This window comes from Larus michahellis, chromosome Z (assembly GCF_964199755.1).
Source record: "Larus michahellis chromosome Z, bLarMic1.1, whole genome shotgun sequence".
In the NCBI taxonomy this organism is placed as follows: Eukaryota; Metazoa; Chordata; class Aves; order Charadriiformes; family Laridae; genus Larus; species Larus michahellis.
This window is the reverse complement of record NC_133930.1, coordinates 69,062,123-69,089,460: the sequence shown is the minus strand read 5'-3', so window position 1 is coordinate 69,089,460 and position 27,338 is coordinate 69,062,123. Positions and strand designations below refer to the sequence as shown.

Genomic DNA, 27,338 nt, shown 5'->3' with positions numbered 1-27,338 from the left:
CACCTATCATCGCATTTAATTGCTACTACTTAACAAAATGTCAACTAATTGAAATACCACTTCTAATTAACTTCAAAAAGTGTAAAATCTAGGATTTTGCACTGGACCTATTTTATTATATTTTTTTAAAATTTGTAGTAAAGAAGTGTTCCATGTGTCTTTGGTGGAGATTTCAAAGCAGAAAGTACCTCATTCACAATGGTATTGTCTAGGGACATGCACATTTAACAATTCCAGATCTGGTCCTGAATTTGAAATACTGTCTTGGCGTGTATGTAAAGTCCAAAACATACTCAGATAATGTACTTAGATACTTGGGTTCTGCCCTTAAAAGAGAATATATTTTTAAGTAAATGCAAAGATTACTATCAAATGCCCAAGTTCACAGGCTTAAGGAATGCAAGAAAGCCACAACTTACACTATTGAGCAGTTTCTTACATGAATATTTACTAATCGTTCAGTGGTATGAGAAAGACTGTGGAATGAAATTTTAAAACTAAGGACCAAATTCTGCTATCCTTTACCTGCACAGTAAAATACTAAGTATACTCAAATAAATGTAACTGATTTATCATATGAATAAGAGAAGCAAACACTGCTCCTAATTTTTTTTCTTAAATACTAAAATTTTTTAAAAATTGACTTTTAAAATAAAGCACATCTAGTTTTCCCCTTGATTTATAATTAACCCTGCAGAACCACCACTCCTTCAGAATGGCTGCAAAATGTCTTTATCAATAGCAGTAACTTTCATGAAAAAATCTGAAACAAAAAAATTTCTGTGAAAGATTCTGGCTTTAGGAATTTTCATGTGGTGAGGTCAAAAAAAGTTTGCTTCAGCTTTCTCATGAGCTGAAGATAAACGACTGTAATAAAAGTTACTAAAAATAAAGTGATGTGGGGAGAGCTGGTGAATCATAGCTTGCACTGGAGTGAAAATCTGAAATAAAAAGAGGAATGTGATCACGTACGAAATTTGGAAAATCACAGAAGTGACTTTTAAAGTCAAATAGTCTAGCACCCAAAACAAAAAAAAATAATCCAGGGGATCAAGTAAGACAAAAGACCATTGAGAAGGCTAAACAAAAAGAAAGCCTGATTAAGAAAAGTCAGAAGCAGCTGTACAGATAGGAAACAAGAGAGAGCAAAATACAGGCTGTTTCCTGTCTTCTTAGAAATAGTTTATACCAAACATGTATAAAGACAACAATAATACGGAAAGATGACAGTAGCTGCAAGTAAATTAGTGAATCTACACAAGAGAAGTGAGCATTACTCTGCAGAAAATACCTCAAGAAAACAAACAAAAAAAGACAACATACTGTCAATTCTAACAACTTTTAATAGTGAAGGAGTCATTGTATCACCATGACAAAATGATGTGATTGAAGGCTCTTGGAAAAATTACTTATTTTCTCTCTTCTCTCTTGAGGCTTGGGCTGTACTGTTCTCACCATCAGTTGCTGCTTCTTATTTACATAGCCACCACTCACTTAAGGCCTCATCAAGTTTCAGGGCCTTGGTGTCAGTCTCCTCCTGGCTTATTGTCCCTGGCATTATTTCATCTTTTTACCAAATTTATTTTTTCTACTTTCTCTTTTGGGGGAGGGATGGGGCAACAGAATATTTAATTTGCCAAGTATGGGTTTACATCTGTCCCTAATGGGAAAAGAACAACACAAACAGCAGAAGCCTATAATAAAGTACACATAGAAATACTTCCTCTGAATGTTTTTCTAGCCTCCCACAACTCAGCGAGCTCACAGGCTGGAAGTGATGCCTTGGCATTTAATAACAATTTAAACCTTAATGGATTTTTCTTCTGTGTTTTTGTCCAGTTACTTTCTGAACTTCAAAAATATACAAATTCCAACTGTACAGAATTCCACTGCTTTGACACGTGTGAAGAACTACCATTTTTTCATCCGAATTTATCACTACTTATTTCTTTTGATGCCTTTTATTTCATATATTGGCAAGAATAGTCAACAATTAGTCCATATTTACCCTTTGTGTGCAACTTATGCATTTAGAAATCTTTATCATGCCAGACCAGTTGTCTTTCCAGCTAAAGAATAGCCCACTTTGCTATTTCTTATATGCAACCCATCTCACACTTTATCACTTGTTAGCATTTTTTTGAACAACTTCTAGGTGTTTGTGAATTTTTAAATATGAGGGCTGTGGGCCTGGAAGAGACAGAATGCTGAAAGCAAGCAGACGTGCATCTAACACTAAACTTAATTTTTAAATGCTCTTGGGCACTGAACTGAGGTTTTCATGGAAGTTGTTGTTATAATCCCAAAATGTCACTGCTGATGAGTAAAGCACCCAGTTAAGAACTTTTTTTTTTTTTAAAGTAAAAATAGGATAATTTTTGGTGTACGTTTTCACTAGCATTTATCTACAGTGTATTTCCTGTGCTATGTTAATGTCCACTTACTGAGCTTCATAGTCTTTCTACAACTCTTCACAGCTGGCCTTTCTCATTACCACTCTAAAGTTAATATCATGATGAAATTTTATCAATTAACTAGTAAACTCTCCTTTGTATTACTTCAGAATATGCTGTATAACATGGATTCACTGGGGGTCCACCCATGACATCTCTACAAACCATAAAACAAAAGAACAATCACTAGGAAAACAGGCCCGTTACTGCTAACCCTGTTTAATTTTTTTTACTTGAGACAGTTTTTTTTCTTATGACACACAGTTTTATTGAGGGTATTTGGTGAGGGCACCTGCCAAAAGTGACCTCCATACGCTGCCTCAGTCATATTGCTTCTGAAGGAGCCATGAAGTAGGTGGGTAAAGAGCTCCAGTAACTTGTGAGATATGTCATCCGTTTTCAACAGCTGCATTGGGCTAGCCCAATATTGCATATTTATCCATGGATCTTCTAATTCTATTCTTTATCAACTCTTCCATTAATTTATTTGGTACAGATATTACTGCAGCCTCCCTAGATATGTGGAAGGATAAGCAGAAACACAGCCAATAACAAGCAGTAATAGAGGGATAATCAGGGACTGTAATAACTTTAGACTATGGAGACGTTCAGACCTCCTGATGCCCACACTCTCCAAGTCTTCACTGTCAACTGGGTGCGATGGTAATGAGGCACGACTGTACTCAGAAAATTAATGATTGCAGAGCTGAACATAAATTTTGTGGCCAAAAGATCGTTCTGGGATACTCTATCCTTCTTTTGAGAACTTCCTTTGCACTAGAAGTCTCCTGGAAATTTAAAGCATCAGCTGGAATAACTTTGACTCCTTAGAAGTGTCTGCATGTCCTTCTATCCCACAGGGGAGATTAGCACCTTTTCTGACACAGACATTTTATTTGTGTGCCAAATATTGATACGTGTATAGATCAATGAAATTGTAATCAGGATTTTAAGTTACATTGGCCCTCAACAAAAACGCTCATATAGAGAGTCTGTTTTGTGTCAGTGGAAATAACTTCTCACTATTAAGTGTTGTTCTTCTCCAAGTGTTACTGCAGATACTCTCACGGCTGACCAAAAACTCTATCCTCCAAAATCTCTATAAATATTCACTAAAATTACTGTAAACAGTGTTTGCCAAAACCTCTGAATAACAATCAAAGTCCATATACATACACTCATCATTTCTGGGCGATCCTGACATATATTCTCAAACTGGTGTTTGGTACTCTCACTCCTCTTGCAGGAGAATACATACATAAGTCATTTTCAACTGCTAAAATACTAGTTACAATAAGTCAGATTTACTGATGATTCCCTGACCTCAAAGCAATCTCTCATTTCTCAAAAGCTCAAGCAAGACTGCCTGCAGATCTGTTAAAAGTCTTTAAAAGTCACATCCTGGGCTCCGATGAAGCTGGTTGGGAAAATAAATTCCATCTCAGGGATGGAAGGGTGAGGAGGGGGAGAGAGGAACAGCAAGAGAGATGACAAGCATAATCTTAACTCAGGTGTCATAACATAAACTCACTTGAGGACTAGCACTCGGATCAAAAAGCATATGCTCACAAATGCTAGTCAAGCAGATTTAAGCATACAGTGCAAACTGTATTGAACAGTAAACCTCAAGGGTTAAAAATCTGCTGTAAGAAACCAGATTTTAGCTGATGATAAACAATTTTCATATAACAAAGGAAGCATAAGGAAAACAAAATGGATGTGTCAGAAATTGTGAAGGCATGATAGGAAAAGAAAATGAGGTGTTGAATATCTGAATAACAGCAATGCTGTGATGAATGTATAAAAAGACAGCATGATTTGTTGGCATTATGCAGCTGACATTATTATGCCCATTAAGTAGCAGAGGAGTGCATCAACAAAGAATTATAGAGTCAAAGTGAGGATGAAACTACCCCCAGCCTCAAACTGTGCCCATTCATGCACAAGCAGGCACACCATTCAGATTTACAGTGTTTTAAGCTAGAAACAAAAAGTTACACAACCTGTGCAAATGGGAATGTTACAAGTGGAATACTCTAACTTCAAGAAAACACACTGTGCTCTTCTGAGATGTTTAGAAGTATTATGTGACTATAAAATGTCAAGGAATTACAGATTATTAAGCATAAATGTTACGCATAACACCACAGTAAGAAAAAGCAAAATAATTAAAAGTGAACTACACTTCACACCCCTTTCCTGACTATCTGAAATCATTATTTCGTTGGCTAGATTGATGTCTTAAAACTACAGGGAAACTTTCACAGTTTTTGTACATCGTTGTACATTCAGTTTAAATTATTTTTTGATACCTGAAAACCAGTATATGAATTCCTCCCCCACCCCAATCCTCAAAATCAAGTCGGTAGCACTTTTCAACATTTTTAACACATGGGTATTTATTTTTTTTTCTACAACTATACAACATAAGTATAACAGTCCCAAAGAGATTTTCACTGGATGTTTAAAAAAGGAAAACAAGATATCAGGTGACAGAAATAATCCATTCAGGTTTTGTATAGCAGATGCTTGGATTTACAACAGTGGCCTAGAAACACTTAGACATAAATAAAACTGATTCACGTTTTACCTACAAGACAGTAAGTACTTGGGATAGCCTGCCTACATTTTTATATGTATGCTTGTCACTAGGTTAATTTTTCAACCTTTTTTTGGTGCTGGAGAAGTAGAAGGTCAAGTGTATTTCTAGCCATCTGTTCCCACTATGCTATGCTTATCTCCTCATAAACAGAAGCAGCCTCACCCACAGTGCTCTGTGATTGCTTTGTACAATATACCACCAGCCTAACTGTGCCAAGCATGCCTGCTGTGCAAACCAGCTCGTTCGTCCCTCTGAACTAATTGCATCCACTGCTCCAAGTTAACAGAATATTTTTTCTGTACCACCTTTGCAAACCACAACAGCTGTTGCAAGAAAGCCTGCAGTGCGTATTCTAATGCTTGTGGCCTCTTCCTCAGCTGTGGCTATGCAAAACATCCTGGGATAATGTGCTTCTCTAGAGGGTGCCAGCTCACGGAGTACAAGACTAAACAATGTAATCATATTAAAACTATAAAAGTCACCTTAAGCCATGCATCTTGTAAGTTCCTGATACAAAGTTTGTCCAAGCTCATGCTTTCTCATTTGTAAAAATTCCAGACAATAAGAATGATTCTGAATCAAGACATAAATTTAAATTTTTCTGATGAAGTTAAATATGTTAGATTCATAAATATACTTCCTCTAGGACTTTCTGGAAGAGCTCAATTGAAATTTATTCACAGATTCTTTTCAAAAAAAAAAGAAAAGTTCTGCTGACTGAGCTGTTGATTAGAAGAGCTTGTTATTGAAGATCTTAAGATTTTAGTACTAATTTAAAACAACAAAAAAGTTTATTAAAATATCCTACAGTAGCTTTAAAATCATTTAATATAGCAATTCGTATTACCCAAAATCAGTGAAGCTGTGAAGGCACACAATTAAATGTAATCTTCTAATGTCTCCAATACATTGTGAGACATTACAAAATCAGTGAAGCTGTGAAGGAACACAATTAAATGTAATCTTCTAATGTCTCCAATATATTGTTGTTGTAGCATAACTTGCCATTAAGAATGGCTAATCTCTTCCATTACCAAAATATATCTTTCCCACCTACAGAACATTGATTAAAAGCTTAAATCACTATTCGTTGAAGAATTTTCGTTATAACAGTTTCTTTCTTTATTTGCAGATGATGCCTGCAGGAATCATAACCTCTTTAATAACCCCTTTCTTTAGATATTGTCATATCTACCTCATTCTGGGACAAAAACCTGCCTTCCAAATATAATGATATTCTACTCATTTTAATCTTGCAAAACTGCATTATAAACCCCAGGTTTCAAAACATAAAACAAAACCTCCTTATTCAGATAGAGAACCATTTACAGAGCATATAAATATCATAGAATGGTTAGAGTTGGAAGGGACTTTGAACATCACCTAGTTCCAACCCTACTGCCACAGCCAGGGACACCTCCCACTAGACCAGATTACTAAAAGCCCCATCCAGCCTGGCCTTGAACACTTCCAGGGATGGGGCATCCACAGCTTCTCTAGGCAACCTGTGTCAGTGCCCCACCACCCCCACAGTAATGAATTTCTTCCTAATATCCAATCTAAATCTCCCCTCTTTCAGCTTAAAACTGTTACACCCCTCATCCTATCACTACACTCTCTCATAAAGAGCCCCTCCCCATCTTTCCTGTAGGCCCCCTTTAGGTACTGGAAGGCGCTATAAGGTCTCCTTGGAGCCTTCTCTTTTTCAGGCTGAATAACCCCAACTCTCTCACTCTGCTCTCATAGAAGAGGTGCTCCAGCCCTCTGATCGTCTTCGTGGCCCTCCGCTGGACTCACTCCAACAGGTCCACGTCCTTCTTATGTTGGGGGCCCCAGAGCTGGACACAGTACTCCAGGTGGGGTCTCACCAGAGCGGAGTAGAAGGCGAGAATCACCTCCCTCGACCTCCTGGTCACGCTTGTTTTGATGCAGCCCAGGATGCGGTTGGCTTTCTGGGCTGTGAGCGCCCATTGCCGGCTCATGTTGAGCTTCTCATCCACCAACACCCCCAAGTCCTTCTCGGCAGGCCTGCTCTCAAGCCATTCTCCGCCCAGCCTGCATTTGTGCTGGGAATTGCCCCAACCCATGTGCAGGACCTTTTACTTGGCCTGGCTGAATTTCATGAAGCTTTCCCAGGCCCACCTCTCAAGCCTGTCCAGGTCCCTCGGGATGGAATCCCTTCCCTCCAGCACATCAATGGCACCACACAGCTTGGTGTCATTGGCAAACTTACTGAAGGTGTACTCAGTCCTGCTGTCTGTGTCACCAACAAAGATGTTAAACAGCACTGGTCCCAGTATTGACTCCTGAGGAGCTCCACTCGTAACTGGTCACCACTTGGCCATCGATCCACTGAACGCAATTCTCTGGGTGCGGCCATCCAGCCAATTCCTTATCCACTGAGTGGTCCATCCCTCAAATCCACGTTTCTCTGATTTATAGACAAGAATGTTGTGAGGGATAGTGTCAAACGGTTTGCAGAAGTTCAGGTTGATGACATCAGTGGCTCTTCCCCTACTTTTCCATAATGTAGGAAAACAGGCAATAATTTATAAATACGAAAAAGCCAGAAAAACCCTACAGGGTTGTCCACGGTGTCTAGCTCAATGAGAAAGACAAAACAGAACACAGCCACAGGGTGAAAAAAATTTAATCTATAAGAGTGCTGGTGTTTGCTTACAGACAGTTTTATTATAATATTTTACCACCTCACTGTTAATTTTAACTATTTAGAAGTTATAGCAGATTGCACAAGTACCTCTAGTTCACTCTAGCACAAAATGCCCAAACTTAGTTTAACACACACTTGTATACACAATGCTTAAATGTAGCCTTTGCACTGCTCCATGCTCAACTGTTGTCTTCACTAAGCACCACCTGTGTTAAAGATGACTGCTTGCAGTTAGAGCACAAGTTCTGAGTTAGCACTAGGAGTAGTATCAGGACAGCACAAGCAAAGCTGAAATAACACTCAAACCACTGAATATAACCTTTAAACCTGACCTAAGAGACTAAAGCCAATTAGGTCACATTTCAACATGGGAAAACTTTTTTTTTCCCTGCAGGAAGCTACTTCTGCAGTTGAGAACCCCAATAATGCCATTGAAACAGTTCCACATGATTTGAATACTAGCAAGTATCAACTAGAATATAAAATAAAAATCAACCCAAATATTGATTTTATCTCTGGTATATTTAATAACAACCAAACTATCCATCATAGTTCAAAAAAAAATATTTTAATACACTTCGTAACTTACTACTTCAAGAGCTCTGTATTTTTCATTTTCACTAAGAATTTAATTGCAATTCCAATGAGAGGCAGCGTAGGGACAGCAGAATACTCTTTTCCTTTAAAAAAAGATCAGATATAAAGTACAGAGTGTTAATTCAGACAGTCTGTAACTGCAACTGTTAAAGGCTGTAATCCATGCAATTTAGAATTGAAGCATGCACAAAGAAGCAAATCTGCTAGGAACATTTTTGATATTCCTGCTATTTGCTCATATTTTTTCCCAAGAGCTTAAGCATGACCATTTGCATCACTGCTTCATAACTCAATGACTCAGAACTTTCTCAGAAAGAAAGTCTGACTCACCCCAGTGACAGAACATATCCAACAGTTTACTTCTGCAAAGTCTTAAACCTTCTATATAGGTGCACACTGTAAGGGAGTGAAGGTACACAGTACCCTGTTAACAATTAGCATCTGGAAGACTGATTTGTGAACTTTCAGGGCTATCATGTGGTTACATGTTTTTATCCATGTTCAGGTACAGAGGGCTCCAGATTAGCATAGCCACACTCGCCTTTGCTCCTACATCTGTAAGATTTTGTAAAAAAATAAAACATATTAAAATTCAGAAAACTGTTATGGCCAAATTAAGTTTCTACAAAGTCACATGTAGATGTGATTTATACCTAGTCTTTCTGGTGTAATAACCTCCTACAGTAAGAGCAGATTTGTTTGTAAACAGCCAATGCTTTTTCATTTCATGTAGTCCACAAATACATTTTAAAATCTTGGTGAAATCTAAAGTAATAGTAAAGTAAATCCAAAGCAAAGTAATAAACTGGTTTTTACTGGATTTTTTTTTAATACTTATTAAATATCAGTCGTTCTTATGAAATTATGAATGTTTTGGAAAAACACATTTCAATCAAAATCACAGAATCAAAGAAGAAAGCTTAAGAAGAATATCAATTCTAACTGGACTTTTTCAGAATATCAATTCTAAGCATGTAAAACACTAACAGTCTCTCTCTTGCCTGCCATTTTATCATTAGTATCATTCCACCCTTAAAAAGCTTAAAAAGTTAGTAGTATTTAACGAAGAAATACTATTACGTTCGATCATTCTTTTAGAAAAAAATATGTATCCAGACAGACTTATAGGGACAAGTATAAGTATCAATCTCAGCGGAAATAATCAGAATATCCAGCAAATGTTTAATATTTCAGGTTTGCATACTGAACCTCATCTCTATCACCATTTAGTGGCACCATCTCAAAAAAGAAAAAAACGTTTTGTGCAGCATAGTCAATACTACTGCTCACTTTTCCAAGAGTTTCTTGGCATAGCATCTTACTTTACTTTCATTACGTTATTTTTACTTGTCCTACCACTTCAAAGTCTTTTTCAGTTCCATTTTACGTTAGGCAGGACTTCAGAATTTTAAAATAATCATTTCTATCTTAAGTAATCTATAATTTTTCTGTCCATTATTTTCATAAAGCAAACACTTTAACAGCCTCAGGAATACTAATTACATTTTACTCACCACTACAGAAAAATTTAGGCCAGTAAAAAGCCAAAATACAGCTGTATTTAGCCCACATCCTTTTGACTTTCTGTAAATTCTCAGACCGTATGAGTATTTATATAGCTAGGTTCAATTCAGTTAGTACTTAACAGCATTGGCTTCAGCCACTGTTTACCAGAATCATAACCACGCTTATATAGCACACACTGTGACCACATACTGCTGTGGTGAGATTGCTACTGAGATTTATATAAAACAGACTAGTTTAAACCAATCGCTTCAAAGCTATCTCAAGGACATAGGCACAACCAGGAAAACAACCCTCTCAAGTGTAATGCAGACATAATTTTGAGACTCAAAGTGTCAACACTTGAAAATGGAATTTAAACACTGGAGTCTCTTCAGACTTGAAGGGTGCATCATCTTCAATACTTGACAATTATCTCATCTAGTGCTGGAATACTTCTCTTTTCTCCCTGGAGAAGAGGAGGCTCAGGGGGACCTCATCACAGTATTCCAGTACTTAAAGGGCAGCTACAAAGAGGACAGAGGCCCTCTCTTCACAAGGAGACACACGGAAAAGACAAGGAGCAACAGGTACAAGTTGCACTGGGAGGGTTTTCATCTCGATATAAGAAAATTTTTTACAGTGAGAACAATCAATCACTGGAACAACCTCCCCAGGGACATGGTGAAGTCCCCATCATTAGAGGTTTTCAAGATGTGACCTGACTAGGTGCTGGATAATCTCATCCAGGCTTCCTTTCCCACAAAAGGGTAGACCAGATGACCTTTGGAGATTCCTTCCAACCCCGGCTGTTCTATGATTCTGGTCCAGTAGACTTCTGCAGGGGGTCTCGTGTGAAAGAACAAAAGCCATAGCATGAAAGTTGTTCCACAAGGAGAACTGAAGTTAATTATAAAACATAAGAGAAAGTCTGAAAGGAACACAGTAAGTTCTCAAATGTATGGCAAGGCCTGGGTACTAGAGACCTAGTAGTTTTCAGAGTCTCTGTGGACCTCTACTCTGAATAATTATCTTTCATGACCCCTAAAATTTCACCCATAGATTCTTTCATTCTTGCCATAAGATCAAATCACTCAGATAACCCAAAAGGCCTAATAGAACACTATGTACTTCTAACAAAACCCAAAAAAGTTGAAACCACTTGGATTTTGAAAATAAAAGAATTTTAAGGAATCCATTTTTCACATTGAGTTCTTCCATACTGATAATATACACACCAGATAAATAGCTTCACTTCTGTCCTCTCAGACACTTGCTGCAATCAGACATAGATGAGGCAGAATCTGGATGACTACTAAGCCAGCGGCGTGTATTTTTTCCACAGATATGTTTCTTCTCAGGTGTTTCTGACAGGCACCTCAGGTGATGTTCTAGTTACATCAGTGTGACCAAATTAATTTATTTGTAATACAGAAGGTTAAGTAAAAGGAGAACTTATCCTGAGGTATTATTAATTTTCTGCACCTTATTTACTCAATGATATGCTTGGCAGGTTAAAACAAATATTTTAGTTCTACACAGATTCTATACAGATTATTTTTATGCCCTTGCATTTATATTATGAATACATAAAATTCTGCTCTTTGGAACAGTGCAGTTTTGACCTTAAAGAACCTTTCAACTATTGGACAAAACTGGATCTCACTTTTCGTTTTTTTACTACTCAATGAATTCTGCTGGTTTATGCATAACTATCTTTTTTACACTCATTTAAATAAGAGTATGGTTCACAGGCAAAAAACTAACACAGGGAAAAAAATTTCAGCATGAAGTTGGAAGTCAAAGAAGGTATCTAGAAAATACTTTATATCCAGTATCGTTCCCATATGGAGACAGGACTTCACCCCACGTTACTTAATTCCCTTGATTATTCTCAAGAGTTATCTGCTCTAATCAACCATTGTTTCACTAGCTGATTAACGCCTGATTAATTTTTCTCAGCAATAATGCGCAAGAGTGAAGCAGAAAGAAATGTGTTAATGAGGAATACAGAGAAATGAGACAAACACCATTACCAAAAAGATCCAGGTACCATAGTAAAACTATATGCAAAATACTAGCTTTTTTCTAAACAAAGAAATACTGTCAATTCCTTTCAGGTTCAGGTATTTTTATTTTAACAGGTCATTAGAATCTAAATTTAGCTTACATGTTAACAACTGATTAGAGAAAAATCAAATTTTATAGTTTACAATACAGGATAAAAAATAGGTTCTACCCACAGCAATTACTATTAGGAAACAGCGGTAATCTAAGATGAGTAAATAGCAGCCCAGAAGCTACTCTCAACATCACAATGAAAGAAATCGAAGATGATGCTATCTAGAAGAGACAGATAACAAAATGCATTATCTACACACAGTCCTCTCTCATATCATAATACTCCTACTGATTTGATCTGCCAAAAACACTGGCTATGGGCAGAGAGAGGTAGTAGTTAAGTACCATAAAGCAGCAATCACCTATAATATGCTCAAATAACTGATCTTCCAAAAATCAAAATCCACTACCCTTGACAGCCTGCAGAACTGTCAGCAGAAAGTAAACCCAACCTAAAGCAATGATCAGGTTTTAGCTTTATAGAGGAAGATGTCATGAACTTCAAACAAAGTTGAACTACACTCAACAGAAATAAATAACTTAAGTCAGTTTTAAATTGACTGGACAAAAAAACCACCTTTAGAAAACATGCAATACACTTCTGTTTGTTCCAGGTTTTGCAGAGACTACCTGTCTTACATGTGCCCACATAGAGGAATTTCTATTGGCAGCAAGTACGTAAGAGAAGGGAAGAAAAAAGGAAGGCCATCTAAAACACTTAAGCTACTTCCCAAGCTAATTTTAAAGAAAGGGACACTAATTACAGTATAAATTAATAGAAAAGGGTTGCTGTGGAATCGTAGGCTGGAGTTTAGCTGCAACCACTGGATCTTATCTTTGAAGATATTAAGCTGTTTCTTCCCGCCAAAAAACCAAACCAAACCAAAACAAAAACATAAAAAGGAAGTTGCAAAAGAACAGGAATAATTAGTGACTTTGGCTAACAAAGCTAAAACTGTTTTTGCAAGTTTTAGAAGGAACCGGAATGACAACCATTTTTTTTCCTTTATCTACCCCTCCCTCCAAGTATAGTAGATTAGGAAAAAGTGTTTTCTTCTTCTTTTTCTATCTCGGGAATACACTCTACAATTGAGAATAGCCAGTTCACAGAATTTGTGATTTTTTACTTTTGCTGGCAAATTTGGTAGGGCCCAACTAAAGAGATTACGAATGGAAACACTTTTTCACTTAAAGGCAAGTAATGTATCTGTGGTCACATGTCTCAGCATATGACAAGTGTTCTGCAGAATTTGAAATGGATTGCAGTGAAATAAATTCCATAAAATCTATTCAGAAAGTTGCAGTTAAATTGAAATACACTGAAATGAATCCCATAAGTTCCTAGATGTAAATTCCATCTGTTTCACTATCTTCCTCTGAAGGCCAAAATAATTTGACTAAAACCTAAAATCTACTCTTCCATTTCACTTACACCAATATAACCTAATTGCTATACTACAGTAAGTGCCTAGAAGCAGCTCCCAGATTTGATATAAAACAGATTTCATCCCCTAAAGTAAATTACTTACAAGACTTACAGTAGCTCTTTTTTTGAACTAGCAGCATGTCGCTTAACAGTACTCCATTTAAACTATTCTAACATCATAGTCATAAGGCTTTGGTTTTTAACTTTGCAAATCACCACCTCCTCTCCCCTCCTGAAGGGACAGTCATCTTTCACTGATTAAAAGGTGATCCAATGATGAAAAGAATTTTTTTCTGTTAGTAAAACTGTTGGTACTAATGCTTTCCCTGCCATATACTTTCAATAATGCCCTGAATGAAAATGTCAGCTTTGACGACAAATTACGCATGAACAAATAATCCTAGTCTTATGGAAATACTTAAGGAATAGAAATAAAATCCTTGTTTATACTACCCAGCATGCAGTATTTTGTAAAACATGCTGAAAAACATCCCTCTAAGACACACTATTGTAACACTATCTGGACAGAAATATCTTACAGGCATCATGCCATCTACAAGAACGCAAGTGATCAGGACAAAATTGTATCCCATTTTGGTCTGTAGCAAAACTGCTCCTGTATGTGATTTTGGACATCAAAATTGACCTAGTTGATAAAACCAAGTATTTCAGAACACTTACATATTTGTGATTTCACACCAAAGCGCCTGCAGTCCCCAGAAGTTTCAAAAAAGCGCAATAGAGGAGAACTAGTCATAAACTAGAACAAAGACTGCAGTTAGGACAGCTACTTACACAAGAGCCACGTTCATTGCATTTGATATTTCAAGGAGGTGCGCACAAGAGCCAGAGGCCCTTCACCTCTCCAGGAGCTGTGTGCTCTGCCACACAGCAGCTCCCTACCAGTATGACCATAGGGGAAACTGGTCAGGAGCAAAAATCAAGAATCTCCTTGTAAGAATCAACACAACAAACCTAAAGCAATGGCTGTGCCAAACTTTAGACAGCAATTTGACTTTCAAGCATATGACAAAACTACAAAAACAAAAAGTTTGTTTCCATTGAAGACTTATAAAGAACCCATCTGGCAACATTTTCCAACTTCAGGATTTAGGAAGAGTGGGTTATGAATCATGAATAATTAAGATACAGAACTGCAGTGTGCGAAATTAGAGCCTTTCCTAGAAAATCTGTAATTTGAGCATTTAACTCAGACACACCATTGTAGTACATAAAGAAATACCACTTGGTGTGTTTATATGACAAATATAAATGAGTTCAATCTAATAACAGGACAAAAACTTACTTAATAACAGCAACTGAGTCACACAAGATTAAGTTTTACCTTCAAAACTTACATTCAAGACTCCTGTGCCAAAGCAACATTCAATTATCCACTAACAAATTCCTTGAAAAGTAGTAGCGTACCATTCACAATCCAGCAACAGGAACTTAAGTCCACTAACATTATTAACATTGTATTACAATCCAGGGTATTTTCATTAGGCAGGGACAACTGTAGTAATTGTATAACCACAGCTTAAGCCTTACTGGCAGCTGATGTTCCTAAGGAAAACAAAACCAAACAAAAACACACACACACACACACACACACACACACAAAACGCCCAAATCACACATGGCCAGTATTTGTTCTGCTTAAATTCTACGGAGCAATTGTTAAAAGTCAAAAAGTTTTTAATATGCTGGAGACCAATATGCAGGAAAGAGTGTGACACTTTCACAAGAGGCTGCAAAATTCTACTTGCAGCCTGCCTATTACTGCAATACAAAATACTTATGTAGGGGGAAAAAAAAGCTAATTTCATTGTATATGTTCTAACATATTATGCAAAAATTTTCTATGCAAACGAGTTTTCAGTTTTGGGAAACAATGATTCTCTATGAAGTCAGATGCATTAATTCAAAACAAACAAAAACAAATTTCAAGTGACGAAATGAACCCCCCAATGTTTACAGTCATATTTCTCACAATCTTATAGGTCATTTTATTTAATTGTTCAAGTTTTCCTTATCTCGTCAGCTGGTTACAACTGAGAAGGAAAAAAGATTTTCATGATTTTCATCCTCACAAAAACACTCCATTCTGGCTGGTCAGAAAGTAAGCGTCTATTAGACACACTTAAGATTTTTCTTTTACTTATTATAACTCACCTGCTTGGGAAGCCGGAAAAGAGAATTTTTGTAAAATATATCTTTAGCCTGACTCCATGTTCCATCAATGATGATCATGACAGATGGACTAGCAGACACAGCAACTTCTTCCAAATTGGTTGCTTCAGCTCCAGGATACAAAATTAGAGTATTGGGACTTCTGCACATGGTTGCTAATTCAGGGTACCTTCAATGCACAGACACACAAAATTAAAATAATCATTACAAGTTTTCATGACAAATACATACTTCCAGATATTCCAAATTACTGACTCCCACTCATCTTCCCCAAATTTTACTTCAGCTTCAAAAAAAGTCTATCGCTTAGCTACCACTTTTTCTTTCCAGCACCTCTAAATTTGTTCTCCCTCACCTCCTAAAGGGGGAGGAAAAAGCTACCCACAAAAGTAATCAATGAAAGCTTGATACAGCAATATATTAAGAATATTTTATGATGCTTTAATCATTAAGTCTCTAATACCTATTTGAACCAAACATGTTTTGAATTGTTTACCAAAATTTAAAAAACGTATTCTAGCAAAATTTGTTCAAGCATTTGGCACAAAAATACTACAATCATCCCATTTTGAATCTTGTCTATATAAAGAACATCAGCAATTCATGGTCCACATCTACAAGACATTTTTGAAATATTTTACCACCTCCATTAATCTTTTTTTTGTTTTTTAGTTACTACTTTTACAGTTAGAGTTCCCCAATTTGTACATTCTCCTCTTCTTTCCTGTTGGCTTCTACATTTGGTAATGGTACCAGAGGAATAACCACTGCCTATTATGTGTTCGCTTAATGTACACAGAAATTCCTAAAGTTTTTGCAGGACACCACCGTAAGTTAGTTAAAATAAAGATAAAAGACAAAAAAAATCTCTGAAAGGCATTGCCATTTAAGTAGTATTAGAAGCCTCAAAAACCACCTGGTCAAGTAGGCTGGTAAGCGAGAATCTGAGAAAAAACTGGCCTTGTAACAAAGACTGCATTATTTGTCTTGAATCAGTTTCAGCAGTCTCCCCATGTAGTCTTTAGAACTGCCTCAATCAGAAAGCAGGAAGAAATAAAAAGGAAAGGCTGTCTGAAGCATGTGACAAAGAATAAGAGATTAATTCTGCATTGTACCTCACAGGTTATAAAGAGTAACTGATGTGGTAGGAGGAGAAGAGCAATATGTAGTTGAAATAGCACATGACTATTGATGGCCTGAAGTGTAAAGGGAAGCCAGTACAGCTTATCAGAGAAAATAAGGTGTATCAGAACATGGTTAACCATAGCCAGCACACATAGTGGGCTCTCCATGCTACGCTACCTATCAAGAACCACCAGGTGCTAGAGCATGGATACCAACACAGGCAGGATGTAGATACAGAAGTTCACACAAGGAAATTCCTAGTGACACTGTGACCTCACAGCTTTTTAGCCCCTGGATTTGGGCACCTGTACTACTCCTCCAAAAATCAAGCAAGAACCTCCTTTCTTAAAGTGGGGGAGGGAGGGAAAGGGGTGGGGGGAGAAGATCAGGAAAGACAATGGTTAATACTGGCGTTTGAGCTGATATATGCTAGGCGTTCTTCAAATCTGGGCATTCCGTTATCTCTCTCCGGGGATATATGTGAAAACACAACTTTATCAGTGTTAGGTTCAAGCAGAACAGCAGTGCCCAAGACATTGAGATCCTGAGCTTAAGGCTCATACAGGACCATATGGGAACCATTTGAAATGAAAAAGGAACTTAATTCAGTGTACCAATAAGCCCAGAGCTAGTACTCCAATATTTGAGCATCCTCACCCCCCCAAGCAAACAGTCCAGACGGATTTAACACTATGTGGTTCATTACTCTCAAAATAATTTACTAAAAAAAGAGTCATGATCTTTCCTTCCAAAAGGAACAGTAAAAGACGTGTAAATACAGACAGGAAATCTGTAAGATAAGTACGTAGCACAGAGAAGTACATGGAAACTTCTCTGCCCACTATTTTTTTAAACCTTACTTACGTTATGGTAATTTGGTATCACTTTATTTTAAGGAAGAATCATCCAAAACAAAAGCAAGGAGGCATCTCACTACAGGCTACCTGGCACTCAAGGTTTAAATCTAGAAAATTGGTCATTATTTTCAGATTTTTGTCTTAAGAACCTAGTTCCTCAAGGAGCAAAGTATCTGAGTTGTGGGTAGCAGAGCTTTCATATCATTAACATCTCTTAGATGATTAAAAAAAAGAATTCTTAAAACTAAGCCAAAACCATAATGATTATGAAGCACTACAAATTCATATTACAACCACTACAACTGAAGTCTTAGCCTTCGAAATATGATTCAGCTGAAAACAATGGTTTTCAATGCATACTCATCCAAGAATTCCAGTCATTTCAGTTTACAACAATTTATATGCAAAAGCAAATGCAGGGGGTGGTTCAAACAAATTTTGTAAGTTTGTCCCACAAATTTAGCCTAGGATTTGAGGGCCGATTATGCATATACTGCCCTAAGAACTCTTTACAAACTAGTAGGAGTTGGTGCTATCTTCAAAAAGTTTACTATCCACACACTTAATCCTAGAGCAACACTAAGCACATCCGGAGAGATATTTAGTACTCTTTCCCTTCACAGGAACAGGTTCTCGGAAATATATGCTGCACAACTTCTTCTAGGTTGTTGTTCACACTGACAGTCACAGTCTATGTCAGTAGATTTATTAAAATGTGTGTCTTCCATTCATAAAACATGCATGTTCTTCCTTCCTTAGAACAGCACAGGAGGAATCAGCTAAACATAAATATCTAAGGATTTGCTTAGAAAGGGATATAGTTTATACAAAACAAGTTCAAAAAATTTTTGGTACGTTTTTCTATATGAGAACATCCTGTTAATTCCACTACAGGTTTTGTATTTGCTGGGTTTCCTTCCTGTTAGTTTGTTGCTAATACATAGTACAATTAGACTTTTTCTACTCACATAGTACCACCATTAAGATTTTGTCCCTCAAAACAGTTTTTATGTACATCCTTCATCTGCATTTAATTAGATCTGAGAAAGAAATGAAAAGTCTCAGTCAAAGACTAAATTTCTATTTAGTAAATAAAAATCAATTTGCTAACTGAACAAACTGATAGGAATTCCAAAGGCAAGTACATAACAACAATATCACTCTTCACAGCCACTTTGCAAGAATATGCTTCTGACATGGTTGCTCTGGGTAAATACTGTAATACGGTGCATTTAACCACAATCTACTTCTGAGATACTGCTATAGGGCAGGATTTTCTCTACAAGCGTCAGACGTTTTTAAAGGAAATTTATAGGAAACAATTGTGAAAAATTAGCCATTTCACTATAATGGTGAGACGGCGCTGTTGCCGGCTAAGCTCCTTTGACACACCGTACGGTACAACCTTTTTTTTTTTTCCCATACAAGCTTTCACTTTGATGCTTAAGCTTACTACAGCACGTAAGTAAAAGGACTAGAAACCAGATGTCATCTTCACAGAGCTTGACTTCTAAAAGTAAGTGCATACAATCCTACTATAAAAACACATTCAAACAATGAAAATATTTTTTTTAACACCAATAATTTATTCCATTGTTTAAGTACAAGAGTGATTTGAGAGAAATAGTACAGCTTATTAAAAAATACAGAAGACAATTTCATTAAGGCTGGTATTTATATTTATGATGACTTATGCATTATTAAGGGATAAACACCAGTTTTGAAACTCTCCTCGGAGCCACAGCAGAAGCTCCTTGCTTAGCCATGCGCTCCCCAGGAAAATGTATTTTTGCTTTTTGTCCCTGCCTAAATTTCCTCTGCAAAACAAGGAGTGGAGTCAAAAACTCAGTATCAGGTCAGTTGGCAGTCCAGACTGCCTTGTTTAGATTGACTAGCCAGAAATAGCAGTCCACACATTAGATCACTGCACTGGGAGGTAGAAAAGCAACTTCTTAGAAAGACACATGTCTAATCCCAAGTCCTCCAACTGCTAAAAGCTGAAAAGGGACTTGGCTAGCCAAGTCTCACCAGTCTTGCAGCCACTCTTCTGTAAGCTCTTTATCCTTTGGGCATTGTTTTTGTTAGCTTGTTTCTTTTAAATTTAAAAGACTTACAGTACCATGGGATAAAGCCCTGGAGGGAAGAGGGGCCTAATATAGCTGGCTAGTATTCAATGATCACCTTCTCCAAGCTCAGGAGTGATGCATACCAACAAAGAGGAAGGTGGGCGAAAACGCCAGAGGCCTGCATGCATGAGAAAGGAGCTCCTGGACAAACCCAAACACAAAAAGGAAGCCTACAGAGGGTGGAAGCAATGACAGGTAGCTTGGGACAAATATGGAGAAATTGCCTGAGCAGCCAGGGATCAGGTCAGGTAAAAGCCTAGATAAGAGTAAAATCTGGCCAGGGACATCAAAGGCAAGAAGAAGCTTCTATAGGTATGTCAGTGATAAAAGGAAGACTAGGGAAAATGTGGGCCCTCTCTGGAAGAAAAAAGGAGATCTGGTCACCCAGGATATGGAGAAGGCTGAGATACTCAACGACTTTTTTGCCTCAGCCTTCACCGGCAAGGGCTCTAGCCACACAGCACAAGTAGCGGAAGGCAAAGACAGGGACTGGGAATATGAGCCCACTGTAGGAGAAGACCAGGTTCAAGACCATCTAAGGAACCTGAAGGTGCACAAGTCGATGGGACCTGATGAGATGCATCTGCTGGTTCCGAGAGAACTGGCGGATGAAGGTGCTAGGCCACTATCCATCATATTTGATAAGTCAAGGCAGTGCAGTGAACTTCCCACTGACTGGAAAAGGGGAAACGTAACCCCCCATTTTTAAAAAGGCAAAAAAGGAAGATTCAAGGAACTACAGGCTGGTCAGTCTCACCTCTGTGCCTGGCAAGATCATGGAACAGATCCTCCTGGAAACTATGCTAAGGCACGTGGAAAATAAAGAGGTGACTGGTGACGGGCAACATGGCTTCAGTAAGAATAAATTGTGCCTGACAAATCTGGTGGCCTTCTACAACAGCACTACAGCATTGATAGATAGGGGAAGAGTAACTGATGTCATCAACCTGAACTTCTGCAAACCGTTTGACACTATCCCTCACAACATTCTTGTCTATAAATCAGAGAAACGTGGATTTGAGGGATGGACCACTCAGTGGATAAGGAATTGGCTGGATGGCCGCACCCAGAGAATTGCGTTCAGTGGATCGATGGCCAAGTGGTGACCAGTTACAAGTGGAGCTCCTCAGGAGTCAATACTGGGACCAGTGCTGTTTAACATCTTTGTTGGTGACACAGACAGCAGGACTGAGTACACCTTCAGTAAGTTTGCCAATGACACCAAGCTGTGTGGTGCCATTGATGTGCTGGAGGGAAGGGATTCCATCCCGAGGGACCTGGACAGGCTTGAGAGGTGGGCCTGGGAAAGCTTCATGAAATTCAGCCAGGCCAAGTAAAAGGTCCTGCACATGGGTTGGGGCAATTCCCAGCACAAATGCAGGCTGGGCGGAGAATGGCTTGAGAGCAGGCCTGCCGAGAAGGACTTGGGGGTGTTGGTGGATGAGAAGCTCAACATGAGCCGGCAATGGGCGCTCACAGCCCAGAAAGCCAACCGCATCCTGGGCTGCATCAAAACAAGCGTGACCAGGAGGTCGAGGGAGGTGATTCTCGCCTTCTACTCCGCTCTGGTGAGACCCCACCTGGAGTACTGTGTCCAGCTCTGGGGCCCCCAACATAAGAAGGACGTGGACCTGTTGGAGTGAGTCCAGCGGAGGGCCACGAAGACGATCAGAGGGCTGGAGCACCTCTTCTATGAGAGCAGAGTGAGAGAGTTGGGGTTATTCAGCCTGAAAAAGAGAAGGCTCCAAGGAGACCTTATAGCGCCTTCCAGTACCTAAAGGGGGCCTACAGGAAAGATGGGGAGGGGCTCTGGTCTAGTGGGAGGTGTCCCTGGCTGTGGCAGTAGGGTTGGAACTAGGTGATGTTCAAGGTCCCTTCCGACTCTAACCATTCTATGAGTCTAACATTCTATGAAATTCAAGCTGCTTTTATTTAAATTTAGTAACACAATATTGTAGTCCAGCTAAACTTTTTTATGTGGGGAAATTAAACCAAACTGAAACATAGAGGTAACTTAGGAGCAGAAGGCTGAGTTAAGATAAGCACAAAGATGAGCTAGGAGCATAAGCACAAGCAGTCACACCAGAATAAGCTAGTCCAAGCTACAGAAGAGTTGATTATTATGATGGATGAATTACACACAGTAGCTGCCCACAGTCAGAAATATGGTCTTCTTGCTTTTCTTGCCATCTTTTGACATACCGTTGTACACATTTTCGCAACATTTGTGACTTCTAACATGGCAAAATACAACATGCCTGTCATCAACACATGTAGCTTTGGTAGCACAGATGCAGAATGAGGGGGAATGTTTGTGCTGGGGGCAGCAGTTGCTCCAGAGACGATAGCTGGGCCACACGCCTCACAACAAAGTTCTGTTTATGAAATATCTCCACAACTGAATCTGCCCACGATTTTATGACAATTTGGACTCAGGAACAATTCAGTGAAAAAAGCTCCTCCTTTAATTGTATCTCTTCTCACCAGTGTTCAGAACATCAAGATTTCTTGCTGTCTTCAAAACCTCAGCCTCATCTGCAAATGCTTGAACGTGACTGTGGCCCACTACCACCAGACATGTCAAAGACAATGTCAAGGCTGGGCATGGTAAAGGGGCACAGCAGTAAGCCCAAGAGGCTCAACTGTGAGGGGAAGACAGTGTAGAGCAGGGTGGTTGCTGGTCAGTGTTAGAGACTACTTTAAGTTACAACTTATTCCACATCATAGTTCTAGATTTTTACAAAGTGCTTTTAGAATCATAGAACTGTCTAGGTTGGAAGCACTTTGTAAAGATCTAGAACTATGATGAAGTGCTTTTAGAATCATAGATCATTGAGTTTGAACATTAACCTAACACTGCCAAAACCACCACTAAACCATGTCCCTAAGCACCAGATCTACAAGTCTTTCAAATACCTCCAGGGATGGGGATTCAACCACTTCCCTGGGCAGCCTGTTGCAATATTTGATAACCTTTTCTGTGAAGAAATTTTTCCTAATATCCATCCTAAACTTCCTCTGGTGCAACTTGAGGCCATTTCCTCTTGTTCTTTTTGTAGAAGCCCTTCTTTGTGTGAAGCGTGACTAACTTCAGAGCATGAATGGGGAATTTAATTTTACCTTCCCTTTCAGTCAGAAGAGACACACTGATGGCAGACTCTTTGAAGCTATAAATTTCAAGAGGAGACTGAGCAGCTGAATTTGAAAACAAGAAGTACTTTTCTTCCTACGGATCAGAGGTTGACTTTTAAAGAACTCAAAACACTGTCAGTGAGAGCAAAAAAGAAAGGTAACAAAGCTACATATGAAAAAAATCTCTGATTCTATGATTTTCCTATGAACATTCATTCCTGGTGCTGCACCTGCTGTATTTGTATATATTACTAGCTTTGAGTTTCCATTAGCAGTTTGTGGACTTTAAAAAATGCTGTATTATTTACAATTGCAGTATTCCATTTCAATCCACGTAACATTTTATTGCAATAATTAAAAATAAGATCAATCTGAAGATAAACACTTTCTCTTTCTATAAATGAACCAATACAAAATTTCTTATCTGTTACCCATCTTTCCATGACCAACAGCTAATGTAAAACTCAAAAAGATGATGAGACTTAAAAGATCTATTTTAAGGTGCAACTATGGCCTTGAACTCTGTAAAAGAAATACTTGCACTACTTGTTTCTCATACAAACCACTGTTCAGCCTTAGTTTTGGTATGCAGCAGGCATTACAGGCCTATATAATCTATTTAGTCTGACAACAATCTCTGCTAAGCAGAACTACTCAGATGTTTCATTCAAGCCTGAATTGTATCCAACCACTTCGTCATAGCAGATTTATGCATCCTCATAATCATACTTAAAACAAGTAGCATTTCATTATTTCTGGGATGCATGCTCTTGAGATGTGTAATTTAAACACTATCTTATCTCATTATAATCCAGTTTTTGTATCATAAACATTTTTATTACCTATCTATATCCATTTTCTCTCAAACTCTCTAAGTGGTTTTAATTCAACAGGGATGTATTGAACTTTGTCAGTGCAAAAGGTAAGTGTTAAAATTTTAAAAATCCAACATTGCCATTTAATAGCAAACAGTATTAATATTGTAGAACAGATGCTAATTTATTATCTGTGGAAACCCATCAGATTAATGGGGACTTCTCAGTTTTTCTCATAATTTTTACTATTTCACCTTGGTCATAACCAGGTGCCTTTGCTTCTTCGAACACTCCCACGCTTGGAAGATTGTAGGAATACTGATCCCCATAATTCCCAGAAGGTAATAAAATGAATTTTTAAAAAAAGGCAACAAACCTCTGTCATCGCCACACTCAGAAATAGTCCCTTAGGGTCAGGACTGAAGCTTAAGAGATACCCAGAAAGAGAACAAACTAAGTTTTCATATTAGATAACTCTACTTTTTTGTAGATAAATGACATTTAATTTCTAATACAATATGGATTTTTTTTCTTCCCTTTTAAACAGATTTGTATAAACAAATTATCTTCTCAAATAATGAGAAATACTTTAAGGTTTGTAAAATTACAGGTTTCCAATGAAATACTTTACTATTCACTAGGGAAAAAGGTCATAAATACAGCTTGTTAAATAACCCTTTTTAATCTATGAAAACCTGTACATAAAATACTTTGTTAACAAAAACTCTGCAAAGTTCCACAGTGAAAAAACATCATTACCAATGCTCCAAGTAACACTAGCTTTTACAGCATAGACATGCAAATAAAACAAAGGTTTGTTTGTCTGTACTGGGACCCTAGTACGTGATACCAAGTTTCTTATTACTGTCCTAAGTGGAGCTGGACTGCAACATTTAATAAACTACAATAAAAAAGGAATAATGGGTAATAATGGGTTGTTTTTATTTTGTCTTCTATTATTTCAATTTTAATTTACTTCTCTTTTCTCATGTACTGTGCTTAAAATAAAAACACATGCTAATAATTAAACATGAACACATGCTAGTAATAAAAGGAAAACTACTTCCTGTCTCTGCTATTAGAGTACTAACAGTTTTTTCTAGTAAAATGGTTTTCAACAAATCTCAACATTTAAAAACATTACTAACTAATATGCCAACAGTAATATTTGGTAACATACGCAGATTAGTTTTGAAAATTAATGCAATGGTCGCCAGAAGTACAGTCCTATCAAGAAATGAAATGCAGAGACATTATTTTGGCAAGTTTTTGCTTTGTTAGTGGACCTCAATACCAATTCCCTCAAATATTTAATGAGTCCCTTGATGACAAGACTTTATTGTAAACCTCTCCACCCCACTGACAAAAATAAATTTAAAAAAAAAAAACAACAACAAAAAACCAACACAAAACCAACCCAACCCAACAACAACGGATTCTTCTGCATCAAAACCCAATTCTGCACATTCTACTGAAGGAGCCTTTTTCCCTTTACACTACATTCGGTAGCCTCTTCCTGTCTACCGCTCATACAATGCAAAACTTACTTAAAACATTTTATGGCTTACCTAGCATCATGCAAAAAAGTAAGAAAACCAACACACATTTTTCTTATGAAGAAAATGAATATTCTTTCTACAGAAGAGCAGCAGCAATCATTTGATTAAGGTATAACCAGTTTCTTTAAGCAATTGACTGCAGAGAAACTCAGAGAAACTTAGCAACACCCAGAATCCATAATCATAGGCTAAACCACTTCTCCACTACAGAACAAGAACACCCAGACTAACTAGTCTAATCCTCTCTCAAGCTGCATGTAGGAGTTGTACAGAAAGGCAGCCAGAGAACCTGCAGTAATTCTAACAGACTTTTATAGATGTTATTACTGAGGTTTAAGATGCCTTTTATGTAACAAAAGCTAGCCACTCATTAACATCTCTAAACATCTTAAAACCTTACTTTCAATAACAAGATTCCTTTTGCCCCCCTGCAAAGCCTGTAAAACTTCAATTAAACATTTGTTTTCTGTATTGCAGAATATCTGTATTGCATTATACTTGTTTGCTATCATTTAAGATGTTAACCACATACCTTCTAAAAGCCAGTACTTCTTCAAAGTGCTTGTTTTGGAGAGAAGGGGGACAAAATTGAAATTGAAACCAGGAAACTGATGGAGAATTCTTGAAGTGTCACCACCAGAGACAAAAATAATCTTTCTACTAGAGGAAAAAATTCTCCAAACATACCCTAAACCCAACCAGGAAGCGTGGAGGGGAAAGAATTTCTAAAGCTACAGTCCCAGAATAGTAGGAAAAGGTCATATCATACTTCAAGGTATAACAAGAAAACAAAGCACAGAATTGTACAGAGAAAAGACTTCAGAAGAAAATTTCTAAACACGGTAAAAATATCCAAGCAAATTAGAAACTGAAGCCCAGGAAATAAAGCACATATTTGAAATGGTAGCAGCAATTAGTATACCTAGAAATGCCACATTCCTTTAAAATAAATTACATCCATTACTGTTTCTTTAAAAAAGTTGCAAGTTTTGCTTCAAGAAAGTAATGCATCTGTTTCTGACGTGTAACTTGGGCTAATGCAATTAATTGCACTACTACCATGAAGTATTCACAACAAATGATTTCCAAGTGAAAGAAAGAGAATGAATTACCAATGCCAGATAACTTCTACTTTTTACTTGATGTAAAAAATGATGAAAGTTCAGTGCAAGTTTGGCCACTCATTCACAAAGCTGTTGCTGGAGATGGGCCGAGAAGTGGCATCCTGCTAAGGCAAATCCAGACCACTGCATTATTCTTACCAGCTGGTGAACCGTGGCTGCTGCTGACTAAATTCACTTGCGCAGTTCCTTCCCTGCATGAAGCAACAGTACGCCTTTGCAAGTTAAAAAAAAAAAACAAGAAAACCCCAAACCATAATATCAAATCTTTCTCATTTGCTACCGTGAAGCATAATATTTAAGAACAGAAACATTAGTAGAAGGATCATATGCTGTGTTGGGTTCATGTGGCAAGATTTCAGCAGAGAGGGAGCTGCAGGTGTGTTTGCTGTGCAGACGCCCTGAAGGAGCATGGAGAGGAGCCCGTGGAGAGAAGCCTCACTGGAGCAGGGCAAAAGAGTGAGGAGGAAGGAGTGGCAGAGAGGAACCACTACAGACTGACCACAAAGGTGAAGGCTGCAATATTTGAATCAAAAATAACCAGAAAAAGTGTTATCCAATTTATCCTGAGGAATCTGAAATTTGGTCTAGTAAAGTACAGTTTCAGCTGTAAATGAAAGCATGTTCAGTTAGTCACCATTAATTACTTTCATACACAGAACCAACAAAAGCTGTGACAGGCTGATCTCTGGCTGCATCTACTCCTGGTTGATTGAGATAAGGAGTAAAAAGGTGCAAATTTAGTTTAATAAACTTAATGACACTGAAGCACATGAAAAAAAAAAAAAGGCAACTTAAAGAAAGTTACCTGAATAAACAACCATACCTTGTAAACAGTTTTAAATAATTTGGTAAGTAGCAGGACTCGATCAGTTGCTATTTGATACAGTAAGTATATTTTTTTTTTTTTGAGAACAAGCCCTAGAAAAGTGCCATACATACAGAATGTAATTAATGGCTTTATAAAATTAACAGAAATAAGTTGCTTCAAAACAGGTTGAAGTTACAAATTTTCCCAAGTGCCCCAATTAATTTCT

At 37.7% G+C, this 27,338-nt stretch overlaps 1 protein-coding gene across 2 annotated transcripts in view; it reads right to left on the bottom strand.

The window, feature by feature from the left end:
- The window catches only part of DTWD2 (DTW motif tRNA-uridine aminocarboxypropyltransferase 2), a 100,407-nt gene that overhangs the window by 23,602 nt on the left and 49,467 nt on the right, over positions 1 to 27,338 (bottom strand). The window contains exons 4-6 of one of the 2 annotated variants that reach the window (XM_074570379.1): positions 15,549 to 15,735; positions 14,055 to 14,133; positions 4,884 to 8,878 (exon numbers count right to left, since the gene is read on the bottom strand). In XM_074570379.1, the coding sequence (XP_074426480.1) occupies positions 8,805 to 8,878; positions 14,055 to 14,133; positions 15,549 to 15,735 (340 nt within the window). In that variant the 3' untranslated portion in view covers positions 4,884 to 8,804. Of the gene's footprint in view, positions 1 to 4,883; positions 8,879 to 14,054; positions 14,134 to 15,548; positions 15,736 to 27,338 lie in introns of those variants that run through there. The other variant, XM_074570380.1, reaches the window with a different exon arrangement.